The sequence below is a fragment of the Metarhizium album genome (genome assembly GCF_000804445.1).
Source record: "Metarhizium album ARSEF 1941 chromosome Unknown scaffold_17, whole genome shotgun sequence".
Lineage (NCBI taxonomy): Eukaryota > Fungi > Ascomycota > Sordariomycetes > Hypocreales > Clavicipitaceae > Metarhizium > Metarhizium album.
In genome coordinates this window covers 48,481-67,278 of record NW_024467591.1, presented here as the reverse complement: position 1 = coordinate 67,278, position 18,798 = coordinate 48,481, and the positions used below count along the sequence as shown (strand labels likewise).

Genomic DNA, 18,798 nt, shown 5'->3' with positions numbered 1-18,798 from the left:
ATCTAACTTTGGCGCAGCCATGCGAGACAGTCGAGCAGTGTAGTTATTTGTCTCTCGACAACGTGGAGAGGAGCGTCAATTCTTCGAGTGAGCAAAAACAAGACGTGCAACTTTTTGCAAAGCAAGTCTATGGAGATATGAGTATCATATACGGCGTGGAGTCATGACTTACAGACGGACCTCTTATGCAAAATCGTACAAGTAGGGCCGGCCTACACACGCATACACATCAACGGAAAGTCATGGCTCACGGCACCCGATCTGACGTTGTGAGACACGAGGCCATACTGAGGTCGGCAACGGTTCAAATAGTGTGAGTCTGTTCTGTTGTGACACCTGACAGAAAGCACAGCGTTCCCTCCTGTCGATGCAATCAACAGCTGAGAATGCCGTTGCCGGTCTCACTATTGTCTCGACTTCTGGACACATTACTCGTCACATCAGATGCTGTGTGGGCACCTGTGAGACATCCTATCCTGTTGGAAAGTAATGATACGCTTGCATGGAGAGACAGAGAGCCCTATCTAGTAGCGCCGTGATGGTTGATGAGCCGTCGGCAGCCGACGTATATGCGAGGCGTCGGTTCGTGGGCTGATATTCCACCTTTCTGTCGAGGTAGCCTAGGGGACGGAGCGAACTCCGCCAAACATGCTGTGGGACCGGACTGCACGAATACCGAATTGCAAGATGTAGTGAAGCTTGGGGATGCCTCTCAAGTGGGCTCGCACGCAGCGTGCCCTGAACTCGGGACAGCAAAGAGCCCGCCGTTTCTTTGTACGGACAAGCTATGTCTTGGATCCGTATATGACCGAGCCGTTCAGCCTTTCTGCCGTTGAATCCAGCCCAATCCACCGAGACAGGTCGTGACAGATGCGGTAGCCACGCAGTGATATCGGTGAGCGAGACGAGTGACTTCCGGCTATTGGTGCGGCCAGAGCCTCACGAGGTGTTGGACCAAGGTTCGGAGAAGCGTGGAAGGGGGCAGGATTGCCCCCAGCTGCAGTATATATTGCAGCAAAGCTTCCCCTCGGGAGAAGGGAGAAGATGATCCGTGAGCTCCCCAAGCACACTCGCTCTTGCCACCAAATCAAGTCTCTGCACACGACACTCTCCGTGAACCCCCATCTGACGTGCTCTTGACCATGAAGCTTTCAATCATTCTCTTCTCAATCCTTCCGGGGCTTGGAATGGCCGGCGCAGCGGCAAACGAGAACTTGAAACGCCAGGATTGTCCTCGTGGCGTCGATGGGGCGCTCAACGCTGGTGTTACGGCTGTCCGGATGGCCTTCGGAATGGGCGGGGCCCCAGAACGCCTAAACGAGGCCTTGAGCAGGGGCGAGGAGTGCTTTAGAGAGGTCGTGGGCTGCTGAATGCCGAGCCAACGACCGAGGTTCGCTGAAGGAAGTCTTGTTAGCTTCGGCCGTTGTATGGAGTTCTCTCTCGGGAGTTTAAGCTCGGCCGGCCGCTAGCGGGTTCATGTGCCTAATCTATGTCGGCAATGAGATTTGGAGGAATGTGGACATGTACCTACCAGAATGAATCAGAGAACAAAGGTCATGATATACATTGTTCCGGTTCTCCGTGGCATTAAAAGTCGTCGATTGGTTGATTGTGCCGCACCGAGGTCCGGCCCAACCAATAGCCTCGCCTGTTTCGCCAACCTGACAAAGCATTCGAGAGGCAGAGCCCAAGGCTGAAGACATTTTCTCCGTGTTTGTGCGCTTCCAAAAGACGATCTGAAAATGCCTGACCTCCATGCGTGCTCACACGATCAACTCCACCTCTGCCGCCTGCAGAACGTGCGGTGTCTGGTGTCAGCAGCAAGCAAGACATCAGCTCCCAGTCCACCGTTCGCTTGTCCAAATAACGCAATCATCTCGGCGAGGTGCGCTCGGCTGCCGTGTTTCTGATGCTGCGGATCGAGCCCAGTCTATCGTCGGCCCATTTTCCCGTCCCGCACCTGTGTGTATTATTTGACACCCTGTATGCAGAAAGAGGCTGATACGAGAGCATCTCACTCAACATGACGAGCCAACCAGACGGTTGAGTTGGCTCCAAATCCCAGCTAGCCAACAATCTAGCCAATGTGGACCGCATAATAGCGTGATGCCATGTAGTCGGGGAAGACTTCTTCCTCGATCTTGTCGCACTTGAGGCTTGACGTCCCCCGTGGCCGTCAATGCTCAAGTCTGTCGGTAAAACCGTCGATTGCCATCATCAGCATGGAATTTCTCGCTCTCACAACCATCTGATAGCCACAGCTCGTTTTTTTTCCATCACGACCAAAACCCTCATAAAGTGGCTGGGTCGTTCCACTGATAAGCTCCCCAAGAATTTCAAGCCGGCCACGAACCCATCGCATATATGGGATGGAACTGGAAGTTTCAAGCTGGGTAATCGCCGGGAATGCTCAACAGCCGCCCAGCTGCATGACTGCTGAATTGCGCACCACTGGTGCGGTAGTATGCAATGCTTGCCAAGGCATGTCTCAAGTATAGCTGAGGGAGGCTCGACGTGGCTCAGCTACGCGGTATCTTGTAAGGCGCGCATCCCAACAAGGGGTATGGGCCCTGGAACTATTCGTTTTGGCAGCGGTTTTGCAAAAAGTCGTTGAACAGGTGAGCTCTGACATGTTACGATGCAACAACCGACTTGACTACAAAAAGCGGAGGCCAACCCTTTCGCAAGGTTAGCTGTCGTCTTGGTATATCATCCGGAAGCTAGCTCTTGCTACCTTGCACGACTCGTATCTAATGCTGCCATGCTCTGGGATGGAGATACACCAAGTATGCAGTGATACATGTTGGGCTAAAAAGCTACATCTGGCTGCCGCAGCTCCATCAGAGAGCTTATTGTATTCTAGTAAGCGCCTGCCGCCGGACCCAACGCGACCTGCAAGTTGTATGAATATATTAGAATGGCCCGTACTGCCACTCCGTTATACAAGGGCTATTACAACGAGACCTAGGGCATAAATCACACTGGAGATATGAAGTCTTTGTGTACCAAGAATGTTGCCGAGACAAAGGACTTTGAAAACCAAAGTGTGTTATTACGGTTAGATTGAGCTACTGCTCCAAGCTTTGTTACGACCGACAGCCCTTGCCTAAATAGAGGGGAACTCATCAACTTCATGTATTCACTGAGCGCATAGAATAGAAGGAGAGTGTCATGTCACTGGGGGAATAAAACACCTCGGCCACAACATGAAGCATTGTCAAGCTGCGCAAATGGACAACTTTGTTGCCGCCCAAGTCCAATTTTCTTGGTTAACTCAACCAATGCGTGACGCGACAACATGTCATTGTAGTCCTCGATGGCTACACACTAGCAAAAATCAATTCCATGTATATGCTGCCCTGGGGCATTTCAACGCCAAACGCCACATCATGACTGAATCTTTCCCAGACCCTTGTCCAAATCGTAAAACATGCCATGCCCTTTGCCGTTGCCGCTGACCTCTATGCTCCCCCTGACGTTTACAGCTGCACCTCGTTCAAAATGCGCACCTCCTCACCCGGCTTGAATGCTGGTAGCCCGATGAATGGGCATGTCGAGCACCTGAACGCATCCCCTAGTGAGCAGTTGTTGCACGAGCCCGTCTTGCCCTTGACTGTGAAATCCAATTCATTGAGGTCGTTTGCGTCCAGCCTGATGGCTTCAAGGCCAGCGTTGGCTTGCGATCGGCGCTCCTTCTCTTCTGCTTCGAATTTGGCGGCCAGTCCGCAAGTGCAATCTTTGCAGGGCCGGCGGCGCTTTTGGGGTTGGCACTCGGTTGCTGCTCGAGGTTAGCAGTGTCGCTTTGATGGTTGTAGTATGTCGTGAGCACATACGCGCTTTGGGTCGCCTCTTGAGATCTTCTTCGTCTAACAAATTATCCTCATCAATCAACTCATCATCGTCGTCATCATCCAATTTGCTAAAGTCAAACTTCTGGACTGGTGCGGGCGTCTTCTTCTTGCCGAAGCGCAAAGGTATGACGACCGCCTCCTCCTCCTGCTTCTCGAATCCACCATCCGTGGCAACAAGGCCCGAGAGAACGGCCTCCCTGGACTCGGTCGCGCCCAGCTCACCGCCCTGAAACTGCAATTTGCCGCCGACCCTCATGGCGGGGACCAGCGAGGCAAATAGGTGGCGGTTTAGCAACTGAGCAGTCTCGGCGGCCCGTGAGCCATCGGCGTCGGTGAGAACGAGAACTAGGTCGTACGTAGTGGCGGGTAGAGACACGAAGCCGGCGGACAGTCGATCGAGCATCTGTAGATCGGTGTTGGCACGGTCAAAGGTGGTGAAGACTTGACGTAGCTTCTCCTCGTGAGCGGCGACAGATGGTGGGGCGAGAAGAAGATTGCGCTTCGCAGAGGTCGCAGCCGCGGAGGGGACGGGTGCAAAATCGTCCGTGGGGTCGATGAAAACTGGGTGAGGCGCCATGATACGAGGCCAGGTGCTATCGCTGTGAGAATAATGGGGTTGCAGGGCGATGCTGGAGATTAACTTGGAACTGGAAGCGTCTGTGCCGGGGTGTTGGTCGTTGATGACGACTTTTTCTGCCAAGCCGACGTCGGCAACTAATTAGTCAGGCAGCATTTATAATCGCCCCTTGGTCGGGTCTCTGATTGGCAGGCTCGGCCAGGGTCGGCCAGGGTCGGTGGCTGAAGTCCTCGGGTGGCTCCTTCCCTCACCAGAAGAGGCCCGCCCGCCTTGTCCTTGGTTGACGAGTCTTCGCTCTTCTGTTTGTCATCAAGTCATCGATAACCTTGCATGAGTCCACGACGGCAAGGTCGCACGGCCTTGTTGCCAACCCGATCTCGCCGGGCAGCCAGGGGACGGAGCATGCCGGCACCAAGTCTGTAAATTTGCCCGGAGTGCCTCGTGTGAAGAAACCCGGACAGTTGACTGCGGCTAACTTTTGCTCTTCATTAAGGCGGGCCACGTCGACGGAAGCCAATGCATCGACCGCCGATTGCGAGAGTACAAGTCCGAAACAGAACTGCGCCGTTTGCGACGCTATTATTCATGGTGATGGAATTCCTGCTCAGAAATGTTTCCGTTGGTTACTTCATACTATACCAGTCACCAAATTCAGCTCGCCCACCTACATCAATGGAAAGTAATTGGCGAGTCTCGTGTCCTCTATCTGTTCTTGTGTTTGGAACGGTCTAGTTTCTTATTTCCATTACGCCTATGATCAACATTGCTGTGATCCATGACGATCTTATCCGTAGATAATAACTGTTTTAGAGATTATTTTAGCCCGTTGAAAAAGTTCTTGTCGGACTTGAAGCTTCTGATGTCCGTAGATGAGCTATATATACCGGTCAGCAGTACTTTAACTAGCCGCGTTCGGTGTCGTTTCCCTTGCTAGCTGATGGAGTCATAGGCTCTAATATCAAGGATAATCCGGGCCTGTGGTGATTACAACCACTTCTTAGAAGACCAGTTTGATGTCTACCCATGGCATCATCTTGATGTATAGCATTACAGCGGCCAATATGGACATGCTAGCCATTTTTCACGACAATGACGACCATGCACTCTGTAAAGCAGCAGGATTCGGTACCTAGTTCCACGAGCCGTTTCTGAATTTAACTGTTCTAGGCTATTGACTCTTGCTGTTGACGATGGTTCGGAATGTGTCAAAGTCCAGTTGCGCCTGGAGGGCACCTTACTGGGGATGCCTGTCAATGCCTGAAATCAGATACATATGTGTTTGTGTTATCGACTGGCGTTCTGTGATTGACAGCAGCATCTATGCCATGATAATATGTTCGAACTGCGTTTGTGGAACGATGCTACTCCGGCTCCCATTGGTTCGAGACCCCTGCCTTGTTCGCGACCGCCTTCCGCTCCTTGTGTGGCCTCCTGACAAGATATTGAAACTTTCTTACAGCAACAGTCAGGCTCAAGATGCTCGGACTTTAGCATCCCGGTACCTCATTTGCAATGGCATTGTTCGGTGTCGCGCAGCCTCGCATAGATGATGAGCGTAACCAATTCATCGAGGCGGTAAGCAAACGCGAAAACGACATCCGGCAACTGGCAACCGCCCATCATCCGAATGCCTTGCCATGCGAGTTGTTTCCTCCGCCAGGATCGAGCCACCTTGTGAGGCGCGGGACTTTCAACATCTGCTTCTTCGTACGGTTTCGAACTGGCGAAAGATGGGTCGTTCGAATCCCAATGCGACCATGCCTGGCCGTCTCCGCACAAAGCAAACTAGAGAGCGAGATTGCTACCATGTCGTAAGCTCCCTCCATCTTCCTGTATTCTTTGTCGATGTGCTGACTGGTAGCAGACTTGTAGCAGAAAGAACGACGATTCCCGTTCCCAACATTATTGCGTATTCACTAGCCGAAACGTCCGATCCTTTGTCAACATACATTATTATGGAGTACGTTGACGGCGGGACTCTTTCCATACAAAGGCTGCAGAGTGCTACGGCCGCGCAGAGGGACAACTTGTACAAATCCCTGGCTCAAGTCTACATACAGCTCAGGCGACTGGAATTTCCCGCCATTGGAAGGCTCGCTTCAAGTCCTCGAGGGTTTCAAGTATGCCGAAGAGCCTTGACTATAGACGTGAATGGCCTGCAGATCGAGGGGCTTAACCCATTTGCTACACAAGCATCGTATCACGCCGGAAATGACACCCTAGATTCAGCAAATGAGTACATCGCCATGAGATTGCAAATCAGCTGGAACGCCTTTCTAAACAGCAGAAACAACATTGAACCAGGCATGGCCGCTAGTGTTCTATATCATCTACAATTATTCTGTAAACATGTCGAGAAGTGGAAAGATGCCACGCTCGATCGAGGTCCCTTTGTCTTGGCCCATGGCGACCTGGGACCGCAGAATCTGATAGTCGATGACAGCTTAGAAATCCGGGCCGTCATTGATTGGGAATGGAGCCGCGTGATACCCCTTCAACTTTTCACGCCCCCGCTATGGCTGACGGGTCGAGACAACCGTTTCGTCACTGCACCCAAGTCATATAAATTCTATCTGACGATTGCCTTGTCGCATTTCCTCGAAGCCGTCAAGACACAAGAGCTGAGCACGTTTAACCAAGATCGGCTCTTTCAGGAGTGGACCTCGAGAAAGGACAATGCCGAGCCCCTTGTGGCCAATGCATTAGAGAACTGGACTGATATTGACTGGTTCGCCTACTTATATCTAAGCCGGGGAGACGATGACAAGTTAGAGGAGGAAGTCAGATCCTTTATTGAAGCTGACCCTATTCGGAGCCTCATCACTCGCATGAAAGAGGACGATGCTGCCGCATACGCGGAGGGGATGCCTCCGCATAGAAATGAGAAAGCGTGCCACGATGCACCTCGAGTGCGTGCTGCAATCTCAAGGTTAGCCGGCTGGCTCTCGTTGAGTCACAGGGAGCTGCATGCAACACAACGTTTACCGCTTTTTGCCGGGGCAAGCATTGCTTTCTTCGGTGGACTATTACTAGGGAGAAAACTGCACGTCATCCCCAGGCTTGCAACAAGTTTATCTCTGCTTGTATCCCGTCTTGTCTCTGCTTCAGTTTATCCTTTTATGTGTGTGCTTTAAGGCTAATAAGAGCTTCCTATATATAATAGTGCCTGTGTGTGTAACCTATCTAGGCAGCTAAGGGGTGATGCCCTTTGTGCCTTATTGCCTTGTTGCCTAAGCCTAATAGTAGCCTATAAGAGCATCGTGATAGCTGCATCCTTTGTGCATTGCAGCTAGCTATGTGGTTGAGGCTTTTCCGTCAACAATACAGCTCTCCGCTACGCTTTGCGTTTTTTTTATCTACTTAGCACGTATTATTTTTGTGCTTGTGAAATGCTGTACGGTGCGCCTAGGCTTCCTCGATGTCCTGGCGGCCCAGCTCATGAAAATGCACGCAGGCACTGTTAAATAGCAGAAGGTATAGTCCCAATCGTAGTCAAGTTCTTAAGGAGATATTCTTGGTAAAAACGCATCCTCAGCCGTTGTATAGTTCTCCAAAATATTACCCACTCGTAATTACTCGCTCGCTCCAACAGGCACTTGATGGCTATGATGATCAATCTGGATCGCTCTACAGCCCTCTTGGACAAGTCGGCACTGAAAGTGTTAGGCTCAACTGATGATACTGTACGACCTGTAATGCTAGTTGTGGGCATTAGATGTTATTGATGCTTGCTTCTTCTGGGTTTCTATGATTAAGTCCACCCCGTAATGATGCCCCTCATTTGCCTAGGTCATAACTATGACTCACTCTACTTCCCCCCCTAACAGACCCCGGCGGGCTGATGCAGGTGAAGATGCGTATAAACCTGGCCTTCTAGGGACTAGGGGTACAGCAATGCGTTTATCCTGTCCCGTCTTACTGTCGAGGTAGTGTCTTGTTGCTACTCTGGCGGTTGGATTAGCAGGGATTAGTGTAAGTTCACGTGGAATAGAGGCAATTTGCGCCAGCTGCTGACAGGGGATCGGCGACTTTGCTAGGCTGTTTTTAGGTGGTCTACAATTAGGACAGAAATAGGATGTGGATATCAAACAGATGACAATGAGGAAGGGCGTAGGGACGAAAGCACGCGTTCGCTGCTGCCATCTTAACCAAGACCATGGCTTCTAACGGAGCAAGAGACCATCTCAGGCCACGAGCTTAGGAAATATAGGTCACCATGAAAGTGACGCCGCTATGGACAAGCGAATGGCCAGTACATTCAAGGGTAGCATCGACCTGAGCTTTGCGACTGATTACATGTTCTTTTTTCGAAGTTGATCCTGTAAAAAGAAAGCCAACCGTCGTGATTCGCGACCAATAGCCTCTGACCATCACGATGGTCACCCAACACCTGATTTCTTCTCAACCCCCTAGTCCGTAGAGTCATGTTGCCGTATCAGTTTCGCAACCACGCCGTTCCACTTTGCTCGAGTTGCACGCCCCCGGGACGGTCGGCTGGCTTACGCGCGACCTGCAGGCTGCAGCGAGGCATCTCCCCGTTTGATGCAGGCGTGAGGGGGCGCATTCTGCCAAGAGTGGTCGGTTGCATTGCGCCGTGTCGGGCCAGCGCTTCCACGCAGTCTGGTCGTCCCAGAAATCAAGCACGGGCGGGCCTCTCGTTGTAGTCCTTCACGTTGATACGAGCCTTCCCTTTTGTGTTACACGGCGCGGAATAGTCCTTCCAACTTACCGAAGGGTAATTGTGCACAAGTACGAAGTTGTTGTTCGAAGCGTTCGTAACCTGGGGGATCAGCAAGTGGAGACTCGCTTCTGCACTCGCGGCTTAAAGTGGGTCGCGAGGGCCGTATAAATAAATAGGACGTCGAGCCGCCGGGCGACCGACTGGACACTTTGCCCCGACATTCTTGGTCTTTTTTCATTTTGGCAACATCAATCCCGCACAGTCAGCTCGAGGACTCTGTTCAACAGGCTGACTGGCAAGCAGTATATGCCAGTCCACGGGGCAGCCACCACTCTCGCGCATCTGGGGTCAGGTGATTACGTGTTCAATTAATAGGGCTACACGTACGTACGTACGCGTGGGACGCGTTAGCTTTGTTGGCGACGAGCAGTCATCTATTGTTGCGCACAATGGAAAACACGCCGGAGCAACCCAATTTCGCCCGGGCTGCCGATGCACTCCACGTACTGGCCCGGGAGGTACAGCTGCGTCCTAATATTCCAGCGGTTCGGGAGGCGGATAGACTCGACATGATTGTCAATGAGTTGGGGGCCTTACGACGCATATTGGAGGTTAGCCTTGGCGCCATCAATGGGAGACTTGATGCGTTCGGCGAGAGACTTGATGCGTACGGCGAGAGACTCGATGCGTTCGGCGAGAGACTTAATGCGTTGGGGCGGTCAAACAGGGTGACGTAAGTCCTGTGCTTTCTGCCAGTAACGGTTCGTGATGCCGGCTAATGTACTTTTTCTGGCTAGTCAACTGAATGCTCCTATCTTGGTGTACAACAGCCACATTCGTCACCAGGGAGTGAAGCTATGGCCGTTGTATAGCCCTACATCAGGTGAATTGCTCGAGGAAACGTCAGTGACGCTTGAGGAACTTGATAATATGCCTAGTGAGTGACCAAGCGCTAATCAGAGTGTCTTGAGCTCTTGGGTACTAATTTCGTCGACAAATAGTCGCCCGCGTGACTGACCTGTTGCAACAATTCGGCTTTTCATCGCGAATGAGTGCGACCGTGAAGAGGCATCGTCTCAAGCTTAGCCTTGGTATCTTTCAGTCAGACATGCAAACACCTCCACGGGACAATGAAGAGTTCTATCAATTGAGGTTATGAAAATAGCGTTAATTTGCTTTTTAGGGCATATGCTCTAGTGAGGTTATGTTTTGGTCTTAAGCTACGCTCGGCCTACCTCTTTGTTGACTAGCTATGTTGTGTTAAATAAGCGAGCAGACAGACAGCTTTTGTTAGTCTATAAATATACTTTCAGCTCTTATATTTATTCTAATTTATATTCTATTATATAGTATATTTTATTTTTATATAATATATTATAAATATATTATAAAGTACTAAATAAAGTAAATTATAATACTAAAATTTTATTATTAAAATACTTCTATTATACTATTATATACTAATATATACTATAAATATCTTTATCTTTCTTATATTAATAAGTAGTATATATTATAATATATATATATATATATATACTAGTAGTCTCTACTATAGCTAAGTAAAACAAGAGAAATATATACGCTTTTATATCTACAAAGTGCTACAGTAAAAAGCCAACCAACTAAGTATCTGCCGACATAGTTGACGTATTTCCTCAGGAGCACACAGTTCCCGCCACCCTAATGCCCTACCAACAGTGAGTGAAAAGCACGAACAATATTCAATCGCGAACAAGGTTTCCGCGATGCGTTTCGTAAGGCAGAGACTCTCGAGTCTCGACTGTAGTTGTGCCACGGGTGTACGCCTACCAAGGTCCTGGGTCGCAGCTCGCCACCAATGCCGGCGCCATCTACATGCTCATAGAGGTCTTTCGAGGGAACACAATGCAAGATCTTGTGCCAGACCTTTGTGAATTGCCTATCAGTGCGCCCTTCTCCTGTTACCGTTAACAATTCTAACGAGGCGTAGTTGGCAAAACTAGAGCACGTTATAGCCCAGTGGACAACGATTAAACGTCTCTAGCGACCTTAACAAGTCCACCGATTGGGTCTACATCCGGAATTACGAAAACAGGGGAGCTAGAAATCGAGAAGCTATCTTCTGCTGTATCTGAATGTTTCATGTCACAAGGACCTTTCTCTGAGGCTATTGAGTACTTCACAGCCCTTGAGAAAGCAGCTTTGTACCGGGCGGGTGCCATGAGGCAGTCACGGTCAAAATCTGTCGCACTTCCGCAAACTGGGTGCGTTTAGTTTTCCTAGACATAGTGCAGTCTACGGCATTCTTTCAGGGGCCTCACACACGATATCTGCTTGACCACATGGACCTTGGCGCACAGAATATCATAGTCGATGATGATTTGAACTTCTTAGCCGTCATTGATCGTGAATTCGCGAGATAGTACGTTTGGCGTTTTATTTTAGGGAATTGCTACACGGGCATGACACTTTGGCTACACGGGCATGACTCTTACACGGGCATGACTTTTACCACTTCTGATTGGTCGCATACTTTCTTGGCCCCACAGATACTTCCTCGGAAAGGCGGTGTAGCCAACTTCACTAACAAGCTCCTACATCACCATGAATTGCAGTCACTTATCGTTGTGGGCGCGATTGGTCTTCTGCTATCTTGCAAGCCTGCATTTCGGATTAAACTACCGTCCTTGTACTGTTAGCCAGTAACTGTCAAATACTGGCAAAAGACGTGATGTGGTCTACTTAATTTATTGCCTCACAACGATACAATCTGGATCTTCGTCATCACTCTTAGCCAGTTCCCATTGACTCCTTGTCCTGCGAATGTTTCGTTGCGTCCTCCGTCCACTGTACCGCACGCCTGTCGTATTCCCAGCATTTAGGACTTTAGAAGGTCTACCTGGCCCTTGCTGGGCTGAGATGCCAATTTGGCCACCAGTTTGTGTGATGGTTTCTCGAGTAGCTTTATGCACTCTCCTAGCAAGAGTTGGCTTATTGAGACTTCCTGGCGGTCGACCTCGTCGCCCACTTGGTTGATTATCAGATCGGCTACTTGATGTAATAGCTAGGCTTTCTGGGATAACCTGCGCTGTATTCTTTGGCCTTCCACGTAGTGCAGTGGCAACTTTCGGGTCAAGAATTCGTCGGTATGGATCTTGAGATGCCGATTCCCGTAGTCGCCAGCGTGGGTGGACCTCCCATTTAGTGAAACGTGTGTCAGAATCTAGCTTTGCGTAGACTTTATGATAGCATGGGATTCCCAGCTCAATAGAGACCGTACAGTCGTCGTCGCAAAGTCCAATAGAGTCGGGGAAGGGATTCTTCCCCGTCGGCAGAAATTTGCGAGCAATACAGTATTGCTTGTTGATTAACCCAAGTCCTTTCGATGACATGGTTGTTCGTAGTTCACCAAGATAGTTTCCCATCGAACCTAGGTATTGTGGAGCAGTCAGGACATCATCCTGTCCACAGGCATCCTTAAAGGCACGTTCTTGGTCATGTATCATATCCTGCATTGCCTCGACGAGTCGGTAGAGGTGGCTCATGCCATTTAATAGATAGCTTTTGATATTATTGTTGCTTGCTTCTGTGCCGGACGTAACTCGGATTCCGAAGTTACGATAACGACGGATAAAGCAACGTGCCCATTGAGCACTAACAGGCATATAAGTCGAGTAGAGGTATTGTAAGATCGCTCGTTGGTCGTCGAACTCTTTACAAAGATCTCTCCATGCCTGCTCAAACGCTTCCTCAGTCTCGGCATAGAGAACCTTTTTCCACATTAAAACAACGCCTTGGTAAGTATGAGGAATCTTATCACTACTCGACCGATCTTCGATCAGATGCTTATCTGTAGTGCTCAACCCGCCATCCGCCTGTGAGGGAATGTCTTCACTGTCACTAGCGCTAGGGCTAGTAGTACTGTCCTCACGTTGGCCCGTCCACCTAGTCTTCGATTTAAGCAAAACGTTTGAAAGGATATGATGAATACAAAGCTGTTGCTGTGCATTTGGAAACTGATCATTAACGGCAGCTTTCATAGCCTTGTCGAAGTCTGTGATGATGACATCTGGTTCCCTGAGTGAGTGTTTTGTAATGAGCTTGCGAACACTCTCTGCAAGGAATTGGAACCCCTCCCTCCTCTCGTTATCTATTAAGCCAAATGCAGCATTGAACACAGTTCCAAGACAGGTTTGGCCAGTAGCCTGGAATAAAGGAAGCTTGAAGCGATTAGTGTTATATGTGTTATCAAAGCTAATAACCTCGGGGAAGCGCTTCCACATCTGTAGACAGTACGGAAAGGTCCAGACAAGACCAAGCAGTCTATCTGGATCATCATCGGCCCATTTCGCGATGTATGGGATCTTCTTCTCATCAAAGAGTTTGATCAATGCCGCAGTAGGTGTATAGCCATTTAGCTTCTCTCGGTTAATGAACGAACGGGCATTATAGATATCCTTCCGCAGGAGTGTTGTATCGGGGAATTGCTCCTCAACCATAGCAGCTACATCACTGGCTCGAATACCCGCGCGACGGCTTGCTGACTCGATGGTTGCTTTAACTGGTGTAGTAAGGCGGCGGTGGGAAACATGCGCAGATGGCGTAATACTCCGTTCATGGTTATGCTGGTGATGTTTCGGGTCTCTATGTTGTCGAAGAAGCCACTTGCCTTCCTCTAGGGCTTCAGCAATTATCATCCATTTGCAATCACACTTCCGAGACCTTCGGGTTCGAAGACCAGAACCCCCCGAGGCCCGAGATTGTCCAAACCGGTCGCATTGAATGGAGTACCTAATCAACCGTCCCTTATAGGAATATTTATTCCGCCGAATAATACCAAATCCGTTCTCCTTTGCAAATGCGTTGGTTGTTTTAAAAAGAACTTCGGCCGAGGGCGCTGGGTCGCCAGGGATTATTGGGTTCGGAATTGGCTCCGGGGCGGGAGATAGAGACTGTCGCATAGGCGAGGAACTAATATTTTCGGGCGTCGGTGATATTCGAGGAGGTTGTGTGGGTGACCTACGAGGTGGAGAGTACGGTGGAGGAGAGTCATATGCTTCGAAACTTAATGGTGACCATCCCCATCTCTCTCGCCAAGCTTGTACACGTTCGTATGATCGAGCAAGGTCTACAGTTAGCCTTCGACCTTCGCCGGTAACCTCTCGTACTATGCGCATTGCGGACTCGAACTCGGCTCTTGTCCTTGTTGGGAGATGCTGGGCGGATGGGGGTGATTCGGGAGGTTCAGAGGCGAATGGATCAAATTCTGGGCCTGGTATAAGCGCTCTGACTCGCTGGCTCCATCTTTTTCCACGGAAGAAGTCATTTTGAAGATATATCTCATAGTCAGATCGAAGGCCCCATGCAGGCTCATGGCGGCCCTGTGAACCATGGGGGTGTGGGAGACTTGAAAGTGTTTGCGGGAAAGAGGCGAACAGGTTATCGAGTGCATTTTCGTCCCCGAGGCCGTAGAACTGACCGATACTCGTAGCAGAGCTACTCGCGGATTGTGGTCGGTCTTCAACTGTGGAAGGACTAGATCTGCGTCGCCGACTGGATTTGTGTCGCTTTCCTCTTTGTGATTGATCACTGGGACTAGGGCTCCGCGACCTGCGAGGAGGTGTGCGAGGCAAAGACATTGACGTCTTGAGAAGAGAACAAGATTGTAGTGAAAGAATTGGTCGCTATCTCTACAGCATAGGGTGCCGTATTATGGTTTATTAAAAGCTACGAAAATGAAGAAAGCAAGCTCGAGGGGGTCGCCCCGACTGCGCGACCACTGGGTTGCTGCGTAGTAGCTTAGCCGAAATGAAGTAATTTACACAGAAGCAAGGTTAAAATGGCCCAGGTACTTGCGGCTGAGGTGGCAGAATCCAGCGTCGTTAACAGAGACAATGCGACCAATCAGAAGTGGTAAAAGTCATGCCCGTGTAAGAGTCATGCCCGTGTAGCCAAAGTGTCATGCCCGTGTAGCAATTCCCTTATTTTAATGTTCAGAGAGCGGAATCATATCTCGACAGGATGTTAAACAAGTTGATGAGAGAGGAGATGGTGCAGGTAGTTGTGGCAGACACCTGAAACTTGAACGGGCAAGCCTATGGCGGCAAAAGTCGTTTCCGAGTTCGCTACATTTAGCATTTTAATCTCGCCTCTTTCCAAACCTCTACTGGCTATCCTGTGTTGCGAAGTACACTCTAACCCTATTACTCTGTAGCTCCTGCCCTTTGTTTTGGGGGGGGGGGGTAAGCTTTTGCTCAGATTCAAGTGGTATAATGGCGCAAAGGAACGAGTGACTAGAGATCTACGATCTGTTTTGAAGGCAGTCCGTGCATCCAGGATGACGCCGCGTATAAGTTGACAGCCCCCGTGGGATAGGGGAAGGAAATAATTGACTAACTTACCCGTCTGAGAATCGAGCAATACGGGTTCGCAGCCAGCACGTTCCAACTTCGACACAACTTCCCACATGAGATTTGCGGAACGAACGCTCCCCAAGGTCTCGCGGACTACCATCTGTAATCCACGCCAGCAGACCCCTCGGCATTCACCATTCCATAGCTGAACAACGATGACGTCCGCTTTCGAAGCACCCCTCATAAGCTGGGAAATTTGTCCTCAGTCCTCCTGGATCTTCGGTAATCTCCGAGGGGCACACCAAGGGACAAATCTCAAGCATCGAACGAATGCGCTGCAAATATCAGAAAGACGTTACAAAGGTTTGTTTCTGTAGTTGACTGGCCTGGTTCCCGTGTACATTGTTTCGGTAGGATTCCGGGCTAGCTGTCGAGGTTGTTGAGAGTTGATTCTTGTTCTCCTCCATCTCCGAGATGCGCTGGCCTACCGTTAGGTCTTGCATACAATAGCCTTGATGGCGTCTTCGAGTGCAGACCTGCTTGGTGTCATCAAGCAGGACTCAGTCCGAGCAGCAAACTCCGTGGGAGGGAAGATCGAATGCGTACAGAGAAGAGAGCCACAAGGTCTGTCGGAAGAGAGGTTACTGGGCTACCTTGACAGTCGATTGCTTGGGGCGCTTTGTAATGGACTCGAGCCGTGAGCTCGAGTATACACAGGGCACTATGTTGTGGCTTGTCGGATACTCTTAAGGTGCACATTAGAGCCTACTTTATATATACAGTAGTATAGAGAGAGGACAAGAGAACCCTCTTTTTTTCATTTCTCTCTTCAAGTTTACAGTTAGTACTAGTGACACTTATATATAGTTGCTATTAAAGGTCAACTGCACCACGCAAAGTGGAACGCGCTCTGACGATTGGCAGCGCAAATTGACCTTTTATATTGAATTAATTGACTGCGCAAGATTCATATATTTTGCTGACAGCTATAACGCTAGTCCCTAACAAGCGTTCTGTTTTGCTGCTTATACTTTCAAGTAAATTTAAAGCCTACTAATATAATAAATACTATTAAGAAATTTATATAAATTATAGAAGTACTTTTTTAATTAACTAATATCAGCGGAAAAATATACACGTCTTGCGCAGTCAACTAATAAGGTCAGTTTGCGCTGCCAATCGTCAGAGCGCGTTCCACTTTTGCGAGGTGCAGTTGACCTTTCGACAACTAAGAGTATTATACTACATAGTTATACTAAGCATATACTCTAGAGCATCGCAGTAGGGCCGCTAGACTAAAATCAGGGCGAGGTGGGTTATTGAGCCTCTAAGCAAAAATAGTGAGCTCTCCGGGGCCCGGGCAATTGACGTTGGAAAGCTCTACTCACCGCCTAATTCTGCCGGACCACCACCGGCCCCGCTATTTGGCCGTCCCACCTGCAAAGGCAAAAGCAAAAGCAACCAACCCGCAGCAGACCCAACGTCGCCGGCAGACCTCGTCGACAAGTCAAACCCATCCAGCAACCCCGTGGTCCCGTCCAGAGCAAAGGGGAACCCACGAAAACACACCGAGCCGCGAATATGCCCCGTGAAGAGTACCAAGTTCCCACTGCCGGGTCGACCGCCGTCCGCGGCAACACCCGCGACGACCACGCCTCCCGCTCCGTCATGACCTACATCTGCGGCGACTGCGGCTCCAACGTTTCCCTCGGCAAGGATGCGCTGGTTGCGTGTCCCCATTGCGCGGGGAGAGTCTTGTACAAGGAGAGGACCAAGAGGTTTGCCCTCCGCCTCCGTTCTCCCCTCCTGATACACGGCCGCTGACCAGTTCGCAGGATGGTGCAGTTCGAAGCTCGATAGAAGGGCTGTCCCCGGCCGGCCGGCCGATGACGAGCAGGAGCATTGATTTGTGGTGTTTGGAGTCATGGACAGAACGCGGGTATCGCAAGCGCATCAGGGGAAAACTGTTTACAGAGTAGAGAGTGGTGGTATCAAATATCGTATGAAACAGCATCTAGCCATACCGGAACTCCATGACCTTTTCGTCTCTTTCTGTTTCAAATCATTCGTAGCCTCGTGCCCGCAGCTTCCTCCAGCTACCGCTGCTTGTGTAGATATTTGGCAAAACTGGCATCTGCCAGGATGGAATCTTCGTTATCGCCCATTGCGGCCTGGTAGCGCTCCTGGAGGCCTTGTTTGGCAGCCTCCTCGTCCGAGTCCTCGTCGTCATCGTCACCGTCACTGGCCACGTCGACGTCCGAGCCGTTCCCTACACCGCTTTGTTGAGATGCCTGACCGGGTCCGACAGCCATGTCGGACATCATCTTATCCAACTCCTTATCTCGCGACTTGCTCCTCTGGTTCTCCCTTTCTTGGCGCCGCTTCTCCAGTTCTGGCAGGTAGTCTCGCAGAAACTCCTGCTTCTTCTCCTCCACGGCCTCGAAAAACTCGTCCACCCCGGTGCCCAGCCTTGAACTTACGCCAACCATGCTCAGGTGTGAGTAAAACTCCTCCAGCATCAAGCTCATGGAGTTGAGCAGACTGCCCATGTATCCGCTTCCACCATGACCGCCGCCCTCAACACCGCCCAACGCGTCTGACTCTTCGTCTCGGCGAAGCGCCTCCTGGAAGGCGTCGAAATCTGTCATCCACTCTCTCGCAAAAGACGCGTCCTTTACGTCTGTCTTGTTGAACACCAGGACCATGGGCAGCTTTGTCTTGTACAGGATTGAACAGGCATACAGCATGTTGGACATGAAAGTAGACGTGGACGCTGTTCTCGGCGTGTCGATAACGTACGCAATCACGGTCGGGAAGGAAGACGCCAAAGACTCTAGAAGAATGGTGCCTGACGCAGACCACACAAACGCCTCGATTTGTCCGGGGGTGTCGACGATGATGCGATCGATGGGCTTGCGCTGGGGATTCTCGGCATCGGGCTTCGCTCTCTTCTCCAACAGGTTGACAATCTGGTCGACCTTGGTGGCGAACAAGTTCAGGGATGTGAGGATGCCTCCGTTGGGACCAAGGTTGTACTGCTTCATGACTTCTTCGTAGTTGACCGAGTCGCGGATGTCGATGTTCGGGTCGAAGGGGACGTTGAGCACTGCCGGGTCGAGGTTGATTACGTAGGGTGGCTGGGCCTTGCTGTGGAGGTGGGCATTGATGCGCTGCATAAAAGTTGTTTTACCAGAACCTGCGATAACAACAAGTCAGGGATGGCAGTTGGGTAGGCGGGCGAGGCGAAGCGTTGGTGATGTACCTGCCATGCCGACGCACACGATGGCGACCGGCGGCGATGCATGGGCCGATGATGCCATGGCTGCGCTGGCTCTAGTATGATTGCTGACAGAG

At 50.4% G+C, this 18,798-nt stretch overlaps 5 protein-coding genes across 5 annotated transcripts; 2 read left to right on the top strand and 3 right to left on the bottom strand.

The window, feature by feature from the left end:
* Positions 1–3,479: 3,479 nt before the first annotated feature.
* Positions 3,480–4,428, bottom strand: MAM_05945 (Anamorsin; the record flags this gene model as incomplete). The annotated part of the gene is made up of 2 exons (XM_040824743.1): positions 3,480–3,778; positions 3,834–4,428. 2 exons carry the CDS (start codon positions 4,426–4,428, stop codon positions 3,480–3,482), a joined length of 894 nt encoding a protein of 297 aa, XP_040677163.1.
* A 1,749-nt stretch (positions 4,429–6,177) lies between these two features.
* MAM_05944 (phosphotransferase enzyme family protein) lies at positions 6,178–8,124 on the top strand (the record flags this gene model as incomplete). The annotated part of the gene is made up of 3 exons (XM_040824742.1): positions 6,178–6,239; positions 6,293–7,337; positions 8,095–8,124. 3 exons carry the CDS (start codon positions 6,178–6,180, stop codon positions 8,122–8,124), a joined length of 1,137 nt encoding a protein of 378 aa, XP_040677162.1.
* Positions 8,125–11,969: 3,845 nt separating this feature from the next.
* On the bottom strand, positions 11,970–13,590 carry MAM_05943 (uncharacterized protein; the record flags this gene model as incomplete). Its single annotated transcript, XM_040824741.1, has 2 exons — positions 11,970–12,139; positions 12,372–13,590. 2 exons carry the CDS (start codon positions 13,588–13,590, stop codon positions 11,970–11,972), a joined length of 1,389 nt encoding a protein of 462 aa, XP_040677161.1.
* Positions 13,591–17,025: 3,435 nt separating this feature from the next.
* On the top strand, positions 17,026–17,304 carry MAM_05942 (RNA polymerase Rbp10; the record flags this gene model as incomplete). Its single annotated transcript, XM_040824740.1, has 2 exons — positions 17,026–17,222; positions 17,280–17,304. 2 exons carry the CDS (start codon positions 17,026–17,028, stop codon positions 17,302–17,304), a joined length of 222 nt encoding a protein of 73 aa, XP_040677160.1.
* Positions 17,305–17,540: 236 nt separating this feature from the next.
* Positions 17,541–18,764, bottom strand: MAM_05941 (putative protein family, ATP binding protein; the record flags this gene model as incomplete). The annotated part of the gene is made up of 2 exons (XM_040824739.1): positions 17,541–18,640; positions 18,707–18,764. 2 exons carry the CDS (start codon positions 18,762–18,764, stop codon positions 17,541–17,543), a joined length of 1,158 nt encoding a protein of 385 aa, XP_040677159.1.
* Between the last annotated feature and the right edge of the window lie 34 nt (positions 18,765–18,798).